Source organism: Schistocerca americana, chromosome 2, assembly GCF_021461395.2.
Source record: "Schistocerca americana isolate TAMUIC-IGC-003095 chromosome 2, iqSchAmer2.1, whole genome shotgun sequence".
Lineage (NCBI taxonomy): Eukaryota > Metazoa > Arthropoda > Insecta > Orthoptera > Acrididae > Schistocerca > Schistocerca americana.
In genome coordinates, this window is record NC_060120.1 from 718,503,484 (window position 1) to 718,522,398 (window position 18,915).

Below are 18,915 nucleotides of genomic sequence, written 5' to 3' on the forward strand. Positions count from 1 at the left end.
CACTGGTGTAAAATGTTAATTGCGTTCACTAGATTTTTTTTAATTCGTGAAAAAATGGCAGCAACTTCTTAAGAATTTTCATCATATAAAAATGTTGCTACTTAAAAAGACACGACCAACAAAAGCGCAAACTTTTCGAAATCATTTTTTTATCCTTACAATTAATTATTTAAAAGCGTGGTAGCACAACTCCTCCCGAAGAAAATAAGCACAAAATCGTTACTGCAGAGTCATCAGCTGAGAAGATCTAGCCAATTATTGAGAGCGCCTTTTTTATTTCAAAATGTCGATGTATGTAAAATAACAATTAATATTTTTCATTTTTCAAACAGGTATTATTTTGAGTTAGTACAGTCTATACTTACATACTTACAGCAAATAGAAAGTATGAGAAAGTGAATGTTAACGAGTTAAAGAGAACCCAATTTAAACGGTATTGTTGATAGACCTCGAAACTAAATAAAGTAATCGGTAGTCATAATAAGCAAACAAAAATCAGTCCATACATGTTTTTAAGCCCTACAACTTTCTCATTCAGCATTCTTCCATCAGAGCTATAGGAGTATGCTTATTTAAGAAAACCTCACTTTTGCAATTTCTCGCATCTTTTTGGCCGGTTGAGCTGTCTTGGATCGAGTCATGAGAAAGAAACTACTTAAAATTTAATTTGCTATACGTTGTGATTTTTGTTTTCACATAGTAATTTTTGTAGATCTAACGTAAGGCCGTCACTGTCGCGTAATGCATGAAATAAACAGACATTTTCTTCAGTGAGTCATTGCATTCAGGAGACGCACGGTTTACTGGTAGACCATGTGCGTAGACGTGGCGAAATAGCTCGAACGGAAGACAAGACTTCCTCCAGCAACTGCTGCAGACTACGGTGTTACCAGTTTGTGCAGACAGCTAGACTTAAAGCATTATCAGTGTGGCCATGTTATATGTACCATGTCGCTACGCTACATACTGGAAACGTACGCCCCACCTAATCACTGTGATGCTATGGTATATTGTTTCTGTAAAGTACCGCTAACTGGGAATAGTTTTTTGCACGCACAGAGAACGAATTACAGCACAATGCGGCAATTTGTCAATACATAGAATGTATCCGCAGTTGCGAATACAGTCAACTTCCAACTGTAGAACGGAATGACGACATTTAAAATTTGTGTCGGGTCGGGACTCGGACCCGGATATCTTGCCTGTCGCGAGCGGTCGTCATAATCATTTTGGCTATCCGTGCACACTTGATGGCCAGACCCGAAGTTTTATAGGTTGTCGTCCATAAGTCACTTGTATACCTACTGTAATTCCAGTACAGGGGAGACATTTAATGGAAAGTCATTATTTTGGTTTTGGCAGACAAGTACGATCCTGTAGTGGCTGTGTCTGTAACAAGTACGATGCAACGTTCCTTCGGACATGCATGCCGGTACGAGAATTACAGCCAGTGTACGAGTGCAGGTTAATGACACAAGGGCGACGACTTATGGGACTTTGGGTCTGGCGTGGAGCGTCCATGGATAGCTCAAATGGTTGTTGACAGCCTATAGGACGCTTTTGACTACTTTATATGTTCCAGAGACATCTTCGAAGTCCAGTTGATGACCGAACTTAAGCGGTACTGTGGCCTATAATTGGTTAACGTGAAAGCTACAATCCCCGCTTGTGGGAAAGAAAAGATATTAGTTTCACTGGAATGTTGACCACCGACTTCGCACCTGTTTCGAGACGCCCACCACCGTCATTGGCTCATATCCCACACATTGGCCGTTTCTTTTTGGAATCAGTTACATATGCACCGAGCTCTCCAGAACCAGGAAGATGACCACTCGCGACATCTATCGCCTCCTCAGTCTGCACACACCCCGAAACCCCGTTGAAGCACTTCACCCCCAGGTTTCACGGCCTACGATTCATCAAACATACCACACCAGTACCACTGCGACGTGGTGCCTTCTCGTCAACGGCAAATATACTACAAGACAGAAACAGCATCGCATAGCGCTAGCGAAGTCAGCTCTCTGCCTCAAGTGGAATGTCGAAGATACGGATTTACACCGTTTCGAGTGTGGCGCATCAGCAGCTGTCGGGACCCCTGTAAAGAAAATCGTGGCTTTCTACCTCTGAGTACCTCCACGTCACGTCTCTCTTATCATGCTGATATATTCCGACACGACATATTTTCTATGTGGCGTGCCATCACATGGATCAGAGGCATGGTGACAACTACCTCTTTCGGGACGGCATCGTCGATCCGGCGGACTTCTGGACACGTCTCCAAGTACAACACCACACCCTGCACCGACATCGACACCATCGAGCCACTTTCACGAACTGTTTACAAATAATTTTCGCTAATCCGCCCAGGACCCGAAATCTCGAAGAAACGCGCCAGTCAACACAGGACGATCCCACGTCCCCCTTCGAACGATAAAGCAGACGTTGTTATGCTGGCGCGAAGATGTAGAGCATGGCTATGCAAGTCTTCCTAGTTTCTTTAACTTCGTATTTCTCTTCATCTTCTACATTTTTTTTCTTATGCATTTTTATTCACGGATGATTCTGGATCTGCAGCCTTATTTGTTTTTCTTTCTCATGTGCTCTGCTAAAAAAAAAAAAAAAAAAAAAAGGATGAAGTGGTGTTGAGAACGCATACTTATTTATGTTTTCAAGAAATATTGTTTTTTTGTGAAGAAATCTTCTTTTATTTTCTAGCCACAGAGCCCTTTTCTTGTATTATCATCACATTTTGCTCATTTAGTAGGTGTTTCTTCTTTGTTTCATGAACTTATCGTTTACTTATTTCATTCAAGACACTTACGTTATGGAAATAGGAATAACAATGGTCGCAAATGAAGCGACACCGACAAAAGCGCTTATGGCAAGCGTAAGGAAGGATTAAGAGGAGGCAAAAGGATCGTAAAAATTTAAAAAATTTAAAAAAATGTTTTAAGGCAAGCGCTCCCGATAAGCGGGATCTCTCGGTTCGAGTCCCAGCCCAGCACAAATTTTCAGTGTCATCGTTCCATTCTGCAGTTGGAGGTTGACTGTATTCGCAATACATTTTCTCTGTTTCATAACTGCTGTAGTCGTTGCTGCATTGGACTCCTTACTTCATCAGTAGGCTGCACCATTGGACTTCGGGTCCTCAAGTGGCGAGGATATCATAGTGTAGCAGGGATGCAAAAAAGTAGCTGCACAACAACAAAAAAGTAATTGAGTTGAAAAATGGTTCAGATGGCTCTGAGCACTATGGGACTTTATTCTGAGGTCATCAGTTCCCTATAACTAAGAACTACTTAAACGTAACTAACCTAAGGACATCACACACATCCATGCCCGAGGCAGGATTCGATCCTGCGACCGTAGCGATAGCGCAGTTCCAGACTGTAGTGCCTAGAACCTCTCGGCCACCAGTAATTGAGTACTTTATTTATTCCATTATTAAGATTTCTACATATCACACCTGTGTGGTTCCTAATAAACCTCAGCCGGCCGCTGTGGACGAGGCGCTTCTGTCCGGAACCACGCGGCTGCTACGGTTGCAGGTCCGACTCCTGCCTCGGGCATATGATGTGTGTGGTGTTCTTAGGTCACTTAGGTTTAAGTTATTCAAAGTCTAGCGGACTGATGACCTGAGATGTTAAGTCCCATAGAGCCATTTGAACCTAATAAAGCTCGTCATATTTTAGACACGTGTAGAGTCAGTTGCCACGGCTGGCCAAATAAGCTTTACGCGTCGCTTGTGCTGTGGTTGCCGCAGCGCGTTCCAGACCGGCATGGGCTGCGTGGACGAGTACCTGCAGTGCGCGTCGGTGAGCAGCCGCCGGCTGGTGGAGCAGCAGGTGGAGGGCGCCCGCTACACCTTCCGCTTCCTCTGCGACGACGCACAGTTCCGCGCTGGTGAGTCCCCCAGCAGCCGCACTTCCCTTCAGACTACATCTGATACAGGAATTTATCAAGGAGCATATGTTGACGCTTACGATATGTGCCCTTTTATTTACTCTCCTCTCTTACTATTTTTCAGTACACAGTCTGAACACGAAGAACCACTGAAAAGCGATATTTTATCATCACAATTTACTTAAATAATGAGATTAACTACAAGGTCGAGCTGAAAAGTAATGCCCATTAATTTTGTATGAAAAAGCTCTTGAAGCTTTTTAAATAAAACAAACTTTATTAACGTACTACATCTATAGTCTACATGTCTATCTTTTTGTTTCTCAACGTAGTCATCATGGTGACAGACTTGCTTGTTGGTACCTTCACAATAGAATGTTTGTTGACGGAGCCACCACTTCACCACTGCTTGCACCACGTCCTCAAATCAAATTGAAGTTGTCGAAGGCGTTCTTTTAGTTTTGCAAACAGATTAAAATCGACCAGGGCAGGACGATACGGAAGATAGTCGATGACAGTGAACCCAATGTGTCAGATTGTTGGAGATGTCACAGCGCTTATGTTTTGCATGGCATTGTTAGGTTGAAGGATACAGTCTCCACATATGAGCGAATTCTTTGGTTACAAACTCGATTACAGCACCTTGATGCATCGACATAAATACGTTACGTCACCATGTTATACGTTACACTTCAGAGCCCTCTAGCGGCGGTAGGATGCAGCTTGGGTCAGCATTTTATGCAATACTTAGGCCAATATTGAGAACAGGATAAAAAATTGGGATGCATTACACTTCAGAACGCCATCGTATAATACAGGACACTGCAAAATGAATATAGTGGTTAAAAACGGATGCAGCTGCATGCGAATTTAGGCTTTCTCGGCGAATCTCAATGATTAAGGCTGCTCAAGTTATCAACGGAGTGAAGGCGTCCTTCTGTGGAACGACGCCTTGACTTGGCTAATAACCCGAGGAGACTTTATCAACGGCTACAGCTATTTAAAGCGTAGCAATATATCGATAATAGTTAGAGAATGTAACAGAAAGGTCGAAGTTTTGATCATTTCTCAAGTGCAGTGAATGGGAAACTGGAGCGTGCGTGGTGATGAACAAGTGAAGTGTTCCGCCTTATTAGCAAAAATTCTGACTTCGTACAGAATGTTTTATACGTGTAGAATTTAAAAATTGTTCTGTCTTCACTATGCGGTGATACAGTCAAACACCTGCAAATACCGACAAAATCTGTCAATGGCTTCGGTCCATTGAGAAGACATTATGTTCTTGTAAAGTAAATAGTATCGATCAACAACCTTATCAGCATGAAACGTCGAGAGAGTTCGTATTTAGTTGAACATTGTTCACGGAAATACACGCAGGAATGCAGAAGAAAGTTGTAAATTCTGCAAGTAACTGTTTGGCGTGTTCTCAAATTGAAGCTGAAACTGAAACAGAAAGACTACGTCAAACATACGAATTATGCTACGGCAGTGCTGGAATCTGTGAAGGAAAAATCATTTGCTGTACGTCTCATTTTTAGCAATAAGACAGCTTTGTACGTAAGTGATATAGTTCAGTGGATAGAACATTCGAATATTTGATACAAAAAAGCCTCCATGTGTAACTCAGCATCTCGGCGACTGACTTGCAGTTAAAGTGTCCTGTGCAATGTCAGCACAGAGGCAGAACGGTTTCTTTTTGTTCACTGAGCTGGCGCTTTCGACAGGCATTTACCCAGACATGATTCAGCAAAGGGTGAGGCCACAGAATGGTGCAGAATCCACAAATTACATTTTTCACCAGTATAGGGTAACCATATGCCTAGGTTTATTGTCGAAAGTAGCGGGGTTGAGGGTTTCTTGTAGGAGATGATGCAGCATTTTATCTTGGATGGAGAGTGATCGACAGATGGAGAAAGAACTTCAATAGTGAACCAAGGAAGTGTGGACCCTCGCCGTTCATGTTGTATGCTGACAAGTTCAGATTTTTCGCAGATGGTGCTGCTTGAAACCGAATTCGCCGGTTCCACGGGTGACCCATTCGCCTTTGTGCTGTAAATGTCCAAATCGCGAGTAATCAAACCTATATTAACGTTACATAGCACGGAAAAGAATGGTTCTTAACTACGAACCTGACAATATATAGCTGTATGAATCGCTAATATTGCATAAAATGAAAGTCATAATGTACAAAAAATTTCTGTACTGTTTTGTAGCGTTGACCACGCTGAGGGAAGTGAATATATTTAACGGGCGGGTTTATGGCACTCCTCCCGTGTGCCGCTACCTGCCGTGACCCACGTCCTTTCCGCGCTAACTACGTCTCACTTCTCAGAAAAATGTAGCCTTTAGTTCGCCCAGCTGAACATTTTCATTGTAACTGCACAACATTGCACTTTTTTTACTAACGTTAACAACAGTCTCTCACACAAATTTTGACACGTGTTACTTGACAGAATACTGTTATTAGAAAGGCACATATTTATGTTCCAAACTTCTCTCGAAAGGGAAGTACGGATACTGAGGTTCGATTTTCAGGATTGGTGCGCCACACAATTTGTTACACACACAACATTAAATATGGCCTACCTGGAATTGGTTTTATCCGCACCTCTGTAGCAAACAGCTTGCAGCTTTCTATCCTTACCTTACGACAGATTCACTGAAAGAAAACCATGTATGTGAAGACTGTTTTGATCGTGAGCTCTGAAGGAGTTCTTTGACAACTTTATTTCAGTTTATATTTGTTTAAATATGTCACAAGTAAATTTACATTAATAACCAATGAGGCAACAATTTTACTTGGAAACAGGAGGGTGCAGACTGATATATTTTTACGTGGCTTAATCGCTGCCATCTCGAAATTAAATGATTACGTTAAGTTAACATTTTGATAAAGCAAATTTAAAAGCAAGAAATCTAGTTAAATTGAACTTTACAATGACATATCAAAGCGACCACACTTATTGTCTTTTCAAATTTAAAGTAAACAATTATTCTTGGAAATTACTTTTATGTGACACAACAAGATTGTCGTAACACCAAGATGAACCAATTACGATCGTTTGACTATACAGATTGACACACAAGTGAAGTCTGAACGAAAAGGACGGGGAGCTTTGGACCGATGTGTGACTTTGGGACAGAGATTCTAATAAACACTTTTAACAAAACTATACTACTGGCCATTAAAATTGCTACGCCAAGAAGAAATGCAGATGATACACGGGTATTCATTGGACAGATATATTATAGTAGAACTGACATGTGATTACATTTTCACGCAATTTGGGTACATATATCCTGAGAAATCAGTACCCAGAACAACCACCTCTGGCCGTAATAACGGCCTTGATTCGCCTGGGCATTGAGTCAAACAGAGCTTGGATGGCGTGTACATGTACAGCTGTCCATGCAGCTTCAACACGATATCACAGTTCACTGGCGTATTGTGACGAGCCAGTTGCTCGGCCACCATTGACCAGACGTTTTCAGTTGGTGAGAAATCTGGAGACTGTGCTGGCCAGGGCAGCAGTCGAACATTTTCTGTATCCAGAAAGGCCCGTACAGCATCTGCAACATGCGGTCGTGCATTATCCTGCTGAAATGTAGGGTTTCGCAAGGATCGAATGAAGAGTAAGCCACGGGTCGTAACACATCTGAAATGTAACGTACACTGTTCAAATTGCCGTCAATGCGAACAAAAGTTTACCGATACGTGTAATCAGTGGCACCCCATACCATCACGCCGGCTGATACGCCAGTATGGCGATGACGAATACACGCTTCCATTGTACGTTCACCGCGATGTCGCCAAATACGGATGCGACCATCATGATGCTATAAACAGAACCTGGATTCGTCCGAAAAATGACGTTTTGCCATTCGTGCACCGAGGAGCGTCGTTGAGTACACCATCGCAGGCGCTCCTGTCTTTGGTGCAGCGTCAAGGGTAACCGCAGCCATGGTCTCCGAGCTGATGGTCCATGCTGCTGCAAACGTCGTCGACCTGTTCGTGCAGATGGTTGTTGTCTTGCAAACGTCCCCATCTGTTGACTCAGGGATCGAGTCGTGGCTGCGCAATCCGTTACAGCCATGTTGATAAGATGCCTGTCATCTCGACTGCTAGTAATACGAGGCCGTTTGGATCCAGCACGGCGTTCCGTATTACGCTCCTCAACCCACCGATTCCATATTCTGCTAACAGTCATTGGATCTCGACGAACGCGAGCAGCAATGTCGCGATACGATAAACCGCAATCGCGAGAACCTACAAATTCGACCTTTATCAAAGTCGTAAACGTGATGGTACGAATTTCTCCTCCTTACACGAGGCGTCACAACAACGTTTTACCAGGCAACGCCGGTCAACTGCTGTTTGTGTATGAGAAATCGGTTGGAAAGTTTCCTCATTTCAGCACGTTATAGGTGTCGCCACCTACGCCAACCTTGTGTGAATGCTCTGAAAAGCTAATCATTTGCATATCCCAGCATCTTCTTCCAGTCGGTTAAATTTCGCGTCTGTAGCACGTCATCTTCGTGGTGTAGCAATTTTAATGGCCAGTAGTGTATATTAGAACTTTGGTAGACCGTGAGGTTGACTGTAACATTCTGATACACTGATAAAGACTGCCTTGTTCGTTCCAATCGTATCAGTGTTGAAGTTGGTGCTTGCTTTATTATAATTTGGATTGACTCTTCACGTCTCCAATGTTGGTATTAATTTATAACTGCCACATACTTGTGTCCCATGGTTACTCTTTGATCATTGGCTCCATATTCCATCATATCAAACCAGTTGGATATTCTTGCTTTTCGACACAAAATAAATTGGAGACGACTTCAGGAACTATAAACCACTGCCATAACAAATATTAAGTACGTTCACTCCGAATTGTTATGGCTTAAGGCTCAAATCGCCAGACATGACACACCACGCTACGTACACTGTTATGGCTCGACTACAACTGCTCTTGTTCTTCGTTCTTCTCCTCTGTGCTAGCACCAAGGTCTTCCAAAACACCATAGTGGATTCCCTACCTTTATGATTTCATTTTGTTGAAATCAATTACATTTTCTAATACCTTCAGACTGTTACAGTCAGTACATTTATAACTTACGTTCTTTTCTGTAATTTATTCTTCATAAAATTATAATTTTTTCACAAAATACCCTCTCTTTCCATCGAACATTTTTCACTGATATTACACTTGCGCCTATTGTCATAAAGGTTTCCTTAACAGTAATCTTTTGTATAAGATCGATCATTTTACTCCATCGATTTTCACTCGATGCTGTTTAATTAACTAAAAAAATTTAGATATTACTCTTTGAATTTAACTACATCATCACAAACTATCTATAATAAAGTACAGTCTCAACAAAAGTTGCATAAATATGCAGTATGATCTTCATCAGTTTTTTAACTCGTGCAAACGATGGCAATATGCATTAAAGGTTCAGAAAAATAAAAATATGAACAAAAAAGGAAAAAGAAGTAAAACCCTACGGTCACGTTATCAACGAGGCACAACTGGAATCGCTTATGTCATACAAATACCTGGGCGCAAAAATTTGCAGTTGTTTGAAATAGACGGATCACATAAGCTGAGTCACGAGTGAGGTACCTGACAGTCTTCGTTCATTGGCAGAATACTAGAAAAATGTAGCTGCTCTACAAAGGAGGTTGCTTATAAAACATTTGTACAGTCCATCCTAAAATAGCCCTTGAGCGCTTGTGACCCACACAAAATAGGACTAACGGGGAGTACTGAACGCACAGAGATAAGGATGGCACGAATGAGCACATGTCTATATGACTCATGGGAGTGTGTCACGGAGGTACCGAACGAATTGAACTGAATCAAGAGAAATAGTACAACGCCTTACATTATGAATCACCTCGAAGAAAATGGTTTATTGAAAAATAGCCGGCACGGATTGAGAATATCCCGTACTTGTGAAACATAACTAGCTCTTATTCTCAGGAAGTAGAGAGTACTGTGGACAGGAGTTCTCAAATTGACTCCATATTTTTAGATTTTGACACCGTTTCTAACATACGACTTCTAATGAAACTGCATGCCAATTGAGTATTGCCTGAGCTTTGTGACTGGATTCGTAATTTACTGTCAGAAAAGTCACTGTTCATAATAACTGACGGGAAGTCATCGAGTTAAACAAAAGTGATATCTGACTTTCCTCAAGGAAGTGGTATAGGCTCTCTGCTGTTACTCGTCTACGTAAACGATTTGGGAGACAACATTACCAGCCCTCCTGGATTGTGTGCACAGATGATCAAAACAAATTGCAAAATGATTTGGACAATATATCTGTACGGTGCGACAGGTTGCAATTGACTCTAGATAACGAAAAGTGTGAAGTCAAGCACATGAGAACCAAAAGAACTTCACTAAAATTTGGTTACAAAATAAATCATGAAAAACGAAACGCTTTAAATTCAAATAAATACTTAAGGATTACAGTTATGAATAATTAACATTGGAACTATCGCATCAATAAAGTTTTGGGGAAGGCAAACCAAAGACAGCGATTTATTGGCAGAACACATAGATAATGCAACAGTTCCTCTAAAGAGACCGATGAACACTACGCTTGCCCGTCCTCTTCTGAACTACTGATGTGCAGTGTGGGATCCGCATCAGGCAGGACGGACTGAGGACACCGAAAAAGTCAAAAGACCGCAGCTTATTTTGTACTATCGCGAAATGTGGGAAAGAGGAAATATGGGAGAGAGTACTATGGACATGGTACACGAATTTTTAATGTCAATAAACTTTTTTAGCCGCTGTACGCTTTAAGATATTTTATTTTATTCTGAAAGCAACCAGTTTAGGCGATTCATTTTACCATCATCAGACCCCATACGCTTTTTTCAAATCAACGAACTTCTCGTATAGAGCCATAAACCTGGATATCGTGAATTTCAATCGTTGTGCCCGTGCTTCATACAAAGAAGTGACAGCAACACACGTCTTCGTATGAAGCACCTGCACAATGATTGGAATTCACGATATTAAGTTTTAAGTTCGTTGATTTGAAAAAAGCGTATGAGGCCTGAAGATGGCAAAATGAATTGCCGAAACTGGTCGCTTCCTGAATAAAATAAAATATCTTGAAGTGTACGGCTGTCGGTAAAGTTTAATAACATTAAAAAAGGCTTACCAACCGATGTCCCATGATCGTAATGGACCAAATGAGATTGGTACACGAGTTGTGGCGGTAGTTATCAAAATGAATGCATTTCCGTTACGGCAGAACCTTGTCATGAAACTTCAGTACCATCTTTGTCCGCAGAGTGGGAAAATATTTTGTTGGCGGCCATCTACATAGCGAGAAACGATCATCGTAATAAAGTAAGAGAAATCAGAGATCGCACGGAAAAATTTAAGTTTCTTCTGTACGCTGTTCGAGAGTGGAACGGTAGAGCAGCTCCTAGAAGGTGGTTCGATGAACCTTCTGACAGGCACCCTCTGAATAGCAGGACAATGATTTAGGCATCGCGCAGGCAAGATAAGACCAACTACAATGAGATGAGAGAAATTTTAACTATCATACTCCTTGTCTCTCACATGTGACTGGAACCTGAAGAAGCCCTAATAACTATTACGATGGAAAGTATCCTCTGTCATGCACTTCATTGTGATATCCAGGGCGTGTATGTAGATATAGATACCCTGCAGGACATTTATCCCTCCCATCAGATCCCACTCTACCCTTCACGGTTTTCCTCGCATCCCTTTCTACACCTACCCATAGAAGGCTTCTGTGTTCATATACTATTTGAACCCAAGCAGAAATTTCAACTACAGCCAACGCTACCAAATAACATTCTCACCACACGTCAGCCCACTACTCTATTAGTATCCTATGCGTCACAGAACCACACGGACTTCCCTCCACATACTTATGCTCTGGGGCCTCAAGCGATGTGTCTAGGATCAGTGTAGAGGCAAGCTTCTTTTTACCGTCCTCACTTCCATCAAAAGACTCACAGAAGATGGCAAATAGATTTCAAAATCAGTACGGTATCAAGAGTATTTAAACACTTGTGTAATGTACAATTTTACATATTCTTAAAGTGCTTCTTTTGCAGGAGAAGAAAATGAGTTTCGTTTAACGACGGAAAGTAGTTTCGTTTAATAGGGGCCAACTGCGTCGTTGAGAAACCTTTCTGTGGCGGAATGAGGGGCTGTGGAAGTTAAGTCACAATAAATAAAAGAATAAAGAATGACCCAGTTACAGTAAAACAACTCACAGATATTCTCCCTATGATCGATAATGTCCAAATGTCAAAAGTGACAGTAGTGTACCGGACCAAACATATTGGATTTGGTTCCTACCAGGTCATCGTTCAAGCAAACAGCGGATACATTACGTGAAGGGGAACGTAAACTGATGGCATTTTATTTTATTACGACATAAAGCTTTACTAACAGTGCTCATACTTCTCGTGTAGGATGAGAAATTTGTGCTTTCTAACAGCGAGTTACGTATTTAGGCTTACTTCCTAGTCATTGGAGTTGGTAATAACAATCACTAATAGTCATAGAATAAGACGTAATGGTTATTAATGGAACGTAAAACCTAAATTTCACTGTATTTTATTTCAGAGGGTTTCTCATAAGATTACTCAGGGTTTTATCTACAATAATTAATTCACCACTGTTTTGCGCCATTTCCATTTAAATACCTCAACATGCTTTTTAAAATTTTGTACAAAAATTCTTCTTCTGGTTTTAATACCGTGTTTCATCCCGTACTAATCTTTTAACTTTTAATTAATCTACGAGTATTTTCTGCGAGTGCTTGAAGTGGATGATGACGTTGTTGGTAGCCAATTTTGGCCGACACCGATAGTTACATTCCAATAAAAAGCGTGACCTAAACTACTCGGTTCACAAAAATGTCTTATTCTCTTTACAGTTTTGTAGTCTGAATTTAGCTTCACGTTTGAATGGGAATGATACACTTCTCATCAAAAGTACCCAGACACCCCCAAAAACATACGTTTTTATATTAGGTGCATTGTGCTGACACCTACTGCCAAGTACTCCATATCAGCGACATCAGTAGTCATTAGACGTCGTGAGAGACCAGAATGTGGCGCTCCGCGGAACTCACGGACTTCGCACGCGGTCAGGTGATTGGGTGTCACTCGTATCATACGTCTGTGCGCCAGAGCGAGATTTCCACTCTCCTAAACATCCCTAGATCCACTGTATCCGACGTGATAGTGATGTGGAAACGTGAAGGGACATACACAGCACAAAGGCCTATAGGCCGACCTCGTCTCTTGACTGACAGAGACTGCCGACAGTTGAAGAGGGTCGTAACGTGAAATAGGCAGACATCTATCCAGCCCGTCACACAGGAATTCCAAACTGCATCAAGATCCACAGCAAGTAAGTACTATGACAGTTAAGCGGAAGGTGAGAAAACTTTCATTTCACGGTCGAGCGGCTGCTCATAAGCCACACATCAAATGTCAAACTACGCCTCGCTTGCGTAAACATTGGACGATTGGACAGTGTACAAACGTTCTGTGGAGTGAAGAATCACGGTATACAATGTGGCGATCTGATGGCAGGGTGTGGGTATGGGGAATGTCCAATGAACGTCATCTGCCAGCATGTGTAGTGCCAACAGTAAAATTCGGAGGCGGTGGTGATATGGTGTGGCCGTGTTTTTCATGGAGGGGGCTTGCAACCCTTGTTGTTATGAGTGGCACTATCACAGCACAGGCCTACAATGATGTTTTAAGCACCTTATTTCTTCCCAATGTTGAAGAGGAATTCGGGGAGGGCGATTGCATCTTTCAACACGATCAAGCATCTGTTCATAATGCACGGAATTTGGCGGAGTGGCTACATGGCAATAAAATCCCTGTAATGGACTGGCTTGCACAGAATCCTGGCGTGAATCCTATAGAACACCTTTAGGATGTTTTGGAATGCCGACGTCGTGCCAGGCCTCACGGACCGACATCAATTTCTGTCCTCAGTGTAGCCCTCCGTGAATAATGAGCTGCCATACCCCAAGAAACCTTCCAGCACCTGATTGAACGTATGCCTGCGAGAGTGAAAGCTGTCATCAAGGCTAAGGGTGGGCCAACACCATATTGAATTACAGCATTACCGATGGAGGGCACCACGCACTTGTAAGTCATTTTCAGCCAGGTGTCCGGATACTTTTGATCACATAGAGTTTCTGGTGCCCTGAAGAATAATTATTGGTTCTTGATGAAGGCTACGTGCCAAGTGCCTTTCGAGAAGTGGGTACAGGTTGAAACTTACTAGTAATTCTCCTACATCCCATCAAAAACTACTAGCTTGTGACTATTTTTGGACAATGACAGTGATATGGAGAGACGATGAACATTAGGATGAAGATTGAAACGGTCTGACTTACACCGAGATATGTGTGGTTTCCCTGCTGTTAACCATTACATTCATGCTGTGTACAGTACATTAAAGTCTGCGCTGTTTTTATTTCCGAGGAAGCGCATATGTGCCGTACGACAATAATATAGCAACAAATAATACTGTTTCAAGCGAGGAAAGAAGGGAACCAATAGAACACGGAGATGCAGTAAGGCAGTTAGGACGGCCCTAGCAAGAAACGACCGACTGAGTTCCACTGAACAGAGTTGCACTGGATGGATAAAATGACAACGAGACCATGTATTCAAAGAGACAGAATACCGCAGACAGCCAACACCGCAACGGCACAGAACATATTTGGGCATCCCGTATTTCCAAAGCTAACGAACATGGTATAGGCTAAAGTGTCAAGTAATTACAAGATAATATCCTACTACTACTAATGATCAGCAATTGAAAAAAAATTCCCTGATTATAAAGCTCGAGTACTTGATATACATCATCTTTCAGTTGTGTCAGCGACACAGTAAATACTGCAGTCTTAACTATCAGTTCTGTGACATTCATTTTGGGATGACATATTCCGGAATATTCTATTGATGAATGGTCTCCATTTGGCTAGATACATCCTTTTTTTTACACAAAAGACATATCTAACACAGAAAAATTGCGAAATGTGTATGAGAGTTTAGCAGAGAGTTGAGGGAAACATAATAGAAAAGGTTTCAAAAAATGGTTCAAACAGCTCTGAACGCTATGGGACTTAACTTCTGAGGTCATCAGTCTCCTACAATTTAGTACTACTTAAACCTAACTAACCTAAGGACATCACACATGTCCACGGCGGAGGCAGGATTCGAACCTGCGACCGTAGCGGTCGCGCGGTTCCAGACTGTAGCGCCTAGAACGGCTCGGCCACTACGGCGGGCACAGAAATGGTTTACTTTAATGTAAACTGTATCGTGTAGGTAACTTTAATTTGAATTTGAAATAATTTTTTATTACATAAATAAAATAATTAAGCTCCGCCTCACAGATCAGCAATAATCCGACGAATAAACCGTGTCAATTGAATATGAAATGAAGTTGTTGGTTCACAGTAAGTTTTTGAAATTAAGATAATTCTAGCTGCATCGTCTTCCTCTAAAACCGCATATCATTTGCTCATTATTATTTACATACCTCCAAATTATGCAAAATGGCTACCCATGTACAAATGGACACCAATATTGAGTTTCGTAAAATAATTTAAACCCATGATCAAACCGATGCCGACATTGAATTTCATAGAGTAATTTAAATTTCGTACCAAGAGCTCCCGTTTGTATTTGAAGTTATAAATTGATTGTAGTAACTATATGTTCAAAGGAAATTATCTTTTGGTCTGTATATACCAGCAGGCCTACGCAAGTCCTCTATAGTTTTGTGTTTCCAGCATATGTTGCTGCAAGAAGGGTTGCCTCCTCACTGCTGTTCAGAGGGGAGGTGCGTGTACAAACAAACCTTGATCGAGCTGTGCCGCCATCTGCGTGCATTTTCTGTGGGTCCACTCTGATAAGGTCGCATGGCTGTCTGTTTGTAACTCGAGTAAGGTCTTACTATCAAACATGCAGCAAATGCAATGTACTACATCTATACACCGATATGATACTGATCTACGGTGAGACCCACAGCAATGGTAAATTAGTTACAACAGTTAAGTTTTTGTTTTCCAGCGCTGTTGTTACATTTAGCAGGGTCTCCTCTCCGTTTGTTGTGGAGACCGCATTACTGTTCTGCTTACGCAAACCTTCGGCGTGTGTGGTATCCGGGATAAACTAATGTCAACGGAGAGCGGTGCGTGCGTGGAACACCTGGTATTTCCTAATGAGAAATCGCACCTGATTTAATGCAACTACGACAGAACGTATTACAGTAAAACATTGCAACTGTCAAAACCGGAGTCACCAAAAATTGTACTTCTTTATGATCCATCCAACACTGAAGTTTTCCATTACAACAATAACTTACGGAAATACATTTCCAGAGTTTTAGAAATGCTACACTCTTGATTGCAAGATTTTTCATCGACACAAAATTATATGGAAATTTAAGATACATGGCAAGGACAACTATTATAAAACCAGTTTTATTACACAAGTGGCCGGCCGAAGTGGCCGTGCGGTTAAAGGCGCTGCAGTCTGGAACCGCAAGACCTCTACGGTCGCAGGATCGAATCCTGCCTCGGGCATGGATGTTTGTGATGTCCTTAGGTTAGTTAGGTTTAACTAGTTCTAAGTTCTAGGGGACTAATGACCTCAGCAGTTGAGTCCCATAGTGCTCAGAGCCATTTTTTTTATTACACAAGTAAACAACTACATAAATGTAAACACAACACAGCACAGGAACAAAACATTTTAAAACATGCGCAGCAATTTCTGATTTTTGTCGAGAAATTTGTGTGCATTTACGCGTTGCGCGTACAGGAGAGCAAATTAACGAAACAAATTTAAGAGCTGTATACCTTATAAAATCAGTCATAAACAATAACACTCTGAAAAATATTTCAGAATGACGACAAAACGTATGGCGACTAATAACATGACAGGGAACTCTGAATGAAGTGGTGAACTTTTTCTATATGCTCTCCATCTGTTTCGCTTCAAACGGTTTTGCGTGAGAAATCGGAATCGACAAAGCCATCCGAAAGTACAATAACGCGATCGGCATACTGTCTACTGTTGCAGGAAGCCAACGGTAAAATATAGTGATAACCAAAATATTATGATTGGGAGAATTTGCAGGCTCGTGGCGCAGTGAATAAAATTTATACGCGAAGGAGGAACGAGAAAGGAATCATTCTCGCGACGATACGGGCCGGAAATTGCGAAACTCTCTGAAATAGGCGACTTATGAAAGGACAGTGGTATGACCCGGAGTCTGGGAACAAGAATGTGGAAAACGGCAAGCCGGTCGGCTGAAGAACGCCATTATCTGCCAGGCCTGCATGCAATACGATATCATGATCGAACAATTTTAACTAAAAGAGGGCATAATTGTACACTACTGTCCATTAAAATTGCTGCACCAAGAAGAAATGCAGATGATAAACGGGTTTTCATTGGACAAATATATTATACTAGAATTGACATGTGATTACATTTTCTCGCAATTTGGGTGCATAGATCCTGTGAAATCAGTACCAAGAACAACCACCTCTGGCCGTAATATTGGCCTCGATACGCCTGGGCATTGAGTCAAACAAAGCTTGGATGGCGTGTACAGGTAGAGCTGCCCATGCAGCTTCAACACGATACCACAGATCATCAATAATAGTGACTGGCGTATTGTGACGAGCCAGTTGCTCGGCCACCATTGATAAGACGTATTCAATTGATGAGAGATCTGGAGAATGTGCTGGCCAGGGCAGCAGTCGAACATTTTCTGCATCCAGAAAGGCCCGTACGGGACCTGCAACATGCGGTCGTGCATTATCCTGCTGAAATGTAGGGTTTCGCAGGGATCGAATGAAGGGCAGAGCCACGGGTCGTAACACATCTGAAATGTAACGTACACTGTTCAAAGTGCCGTCAATGCGGACAAGAGGTGACTGAGACGTGTAACTAATGGCACCCCATACCATCACGCTGGGTGATACGCCAGTATGACGATGACGAATACACGTTTCCAATGTTCGTTCACCGCGATGTCGCCAAAGACGAATGCGACCATCATGATGCTGCAAAAAGAACCAGCAATCATCCGAAAAAATGACGTTTTGCCATTCGTACACCCAAGTTCGTCGTTGAGTACACCATCGCAGGCGCTCCTGTCTGTGATGCAGCCTCAAGGGTAACCGCAGCCATGGTCTCCGAGCTGATAGTCCATGCTGCTGCAAACGCCGTCGAGCTGTTCGTGCAAATGGTTGTTGTCTTGCAAAGGTGCCCATCTGTTGACTCAGGGATCGAGACGTGGCTGCACAATCCGTTACAGCCATGGGGATAAGGTGCCTGTCATCTTGACTGCTAATGATATGAGGCCGTTGGGATCCAGCATGGCGTTCCGTATTACCCTCCTGAACCCACCGATTCCATATTCTGCAAACAGTCATTGGATCTCGACGAACGCGAGCAGCAATATCGCGATACGATAAACCGCAATCGCGATAGGCTACAATCCGACCTTTATCAAAGTTGGAAACGTGATGGTACGCATTTCTCCTCCTTACACGAGGCATCAAAACAACGTTTCCCCAGCGACGCCGGTCAACTGCTGTTTGTGTATGAGAAATCGTTTGGGAACTTCCCTCATGTCAGCATGTTGTAGGTTTCGCCACCGGCGCCAACGTTGTGTGAATGCTCTGAAAAGCTAACCATATGCATATCAGAGCAGCTTCTTCCTGTTGGTTAAATATCGCGTCTGTAGCACGTCATCTTCGCGAGGTAGTAATTTTAATGGCCAGTAGTGTATTTGTAACTTATTATTAAACATTTTCACGCCTGAAACATAAACAACTTGGGAAACCATAAGAGATTATTCAAGTTCAGTGTTATGCATCCAAATACAGGGTGTTTCAAAGAGAAAGATCAGTTCTCAGTAGTATATTACACAAAAACTATAAAAAAAGAAA

General features: G+C 42.1%; 1 protein-coding gene across 1 annotated transcript in view; it reads left to right on the forward strand.

Annotated features, from left to right (window-relative positions):
* Positions 1 to 18,915, forward strand: part of LOC124594375 — a 74,984-nt gene that overhangs the window by 36,447 nt on the left and 19,622 nt on the right. Inside the window, exon 4 of the mRNA XM_047132744.1 lies at positions 3,767 to 3,906. Coding sequence (XP_046988700.1) covers positions 3,767 to 3,906 — 140 coding nt within the window. The remainder of the gene's footprint in view (positions 1 to 3,766; positions 3,907 to 18,915) is intronic.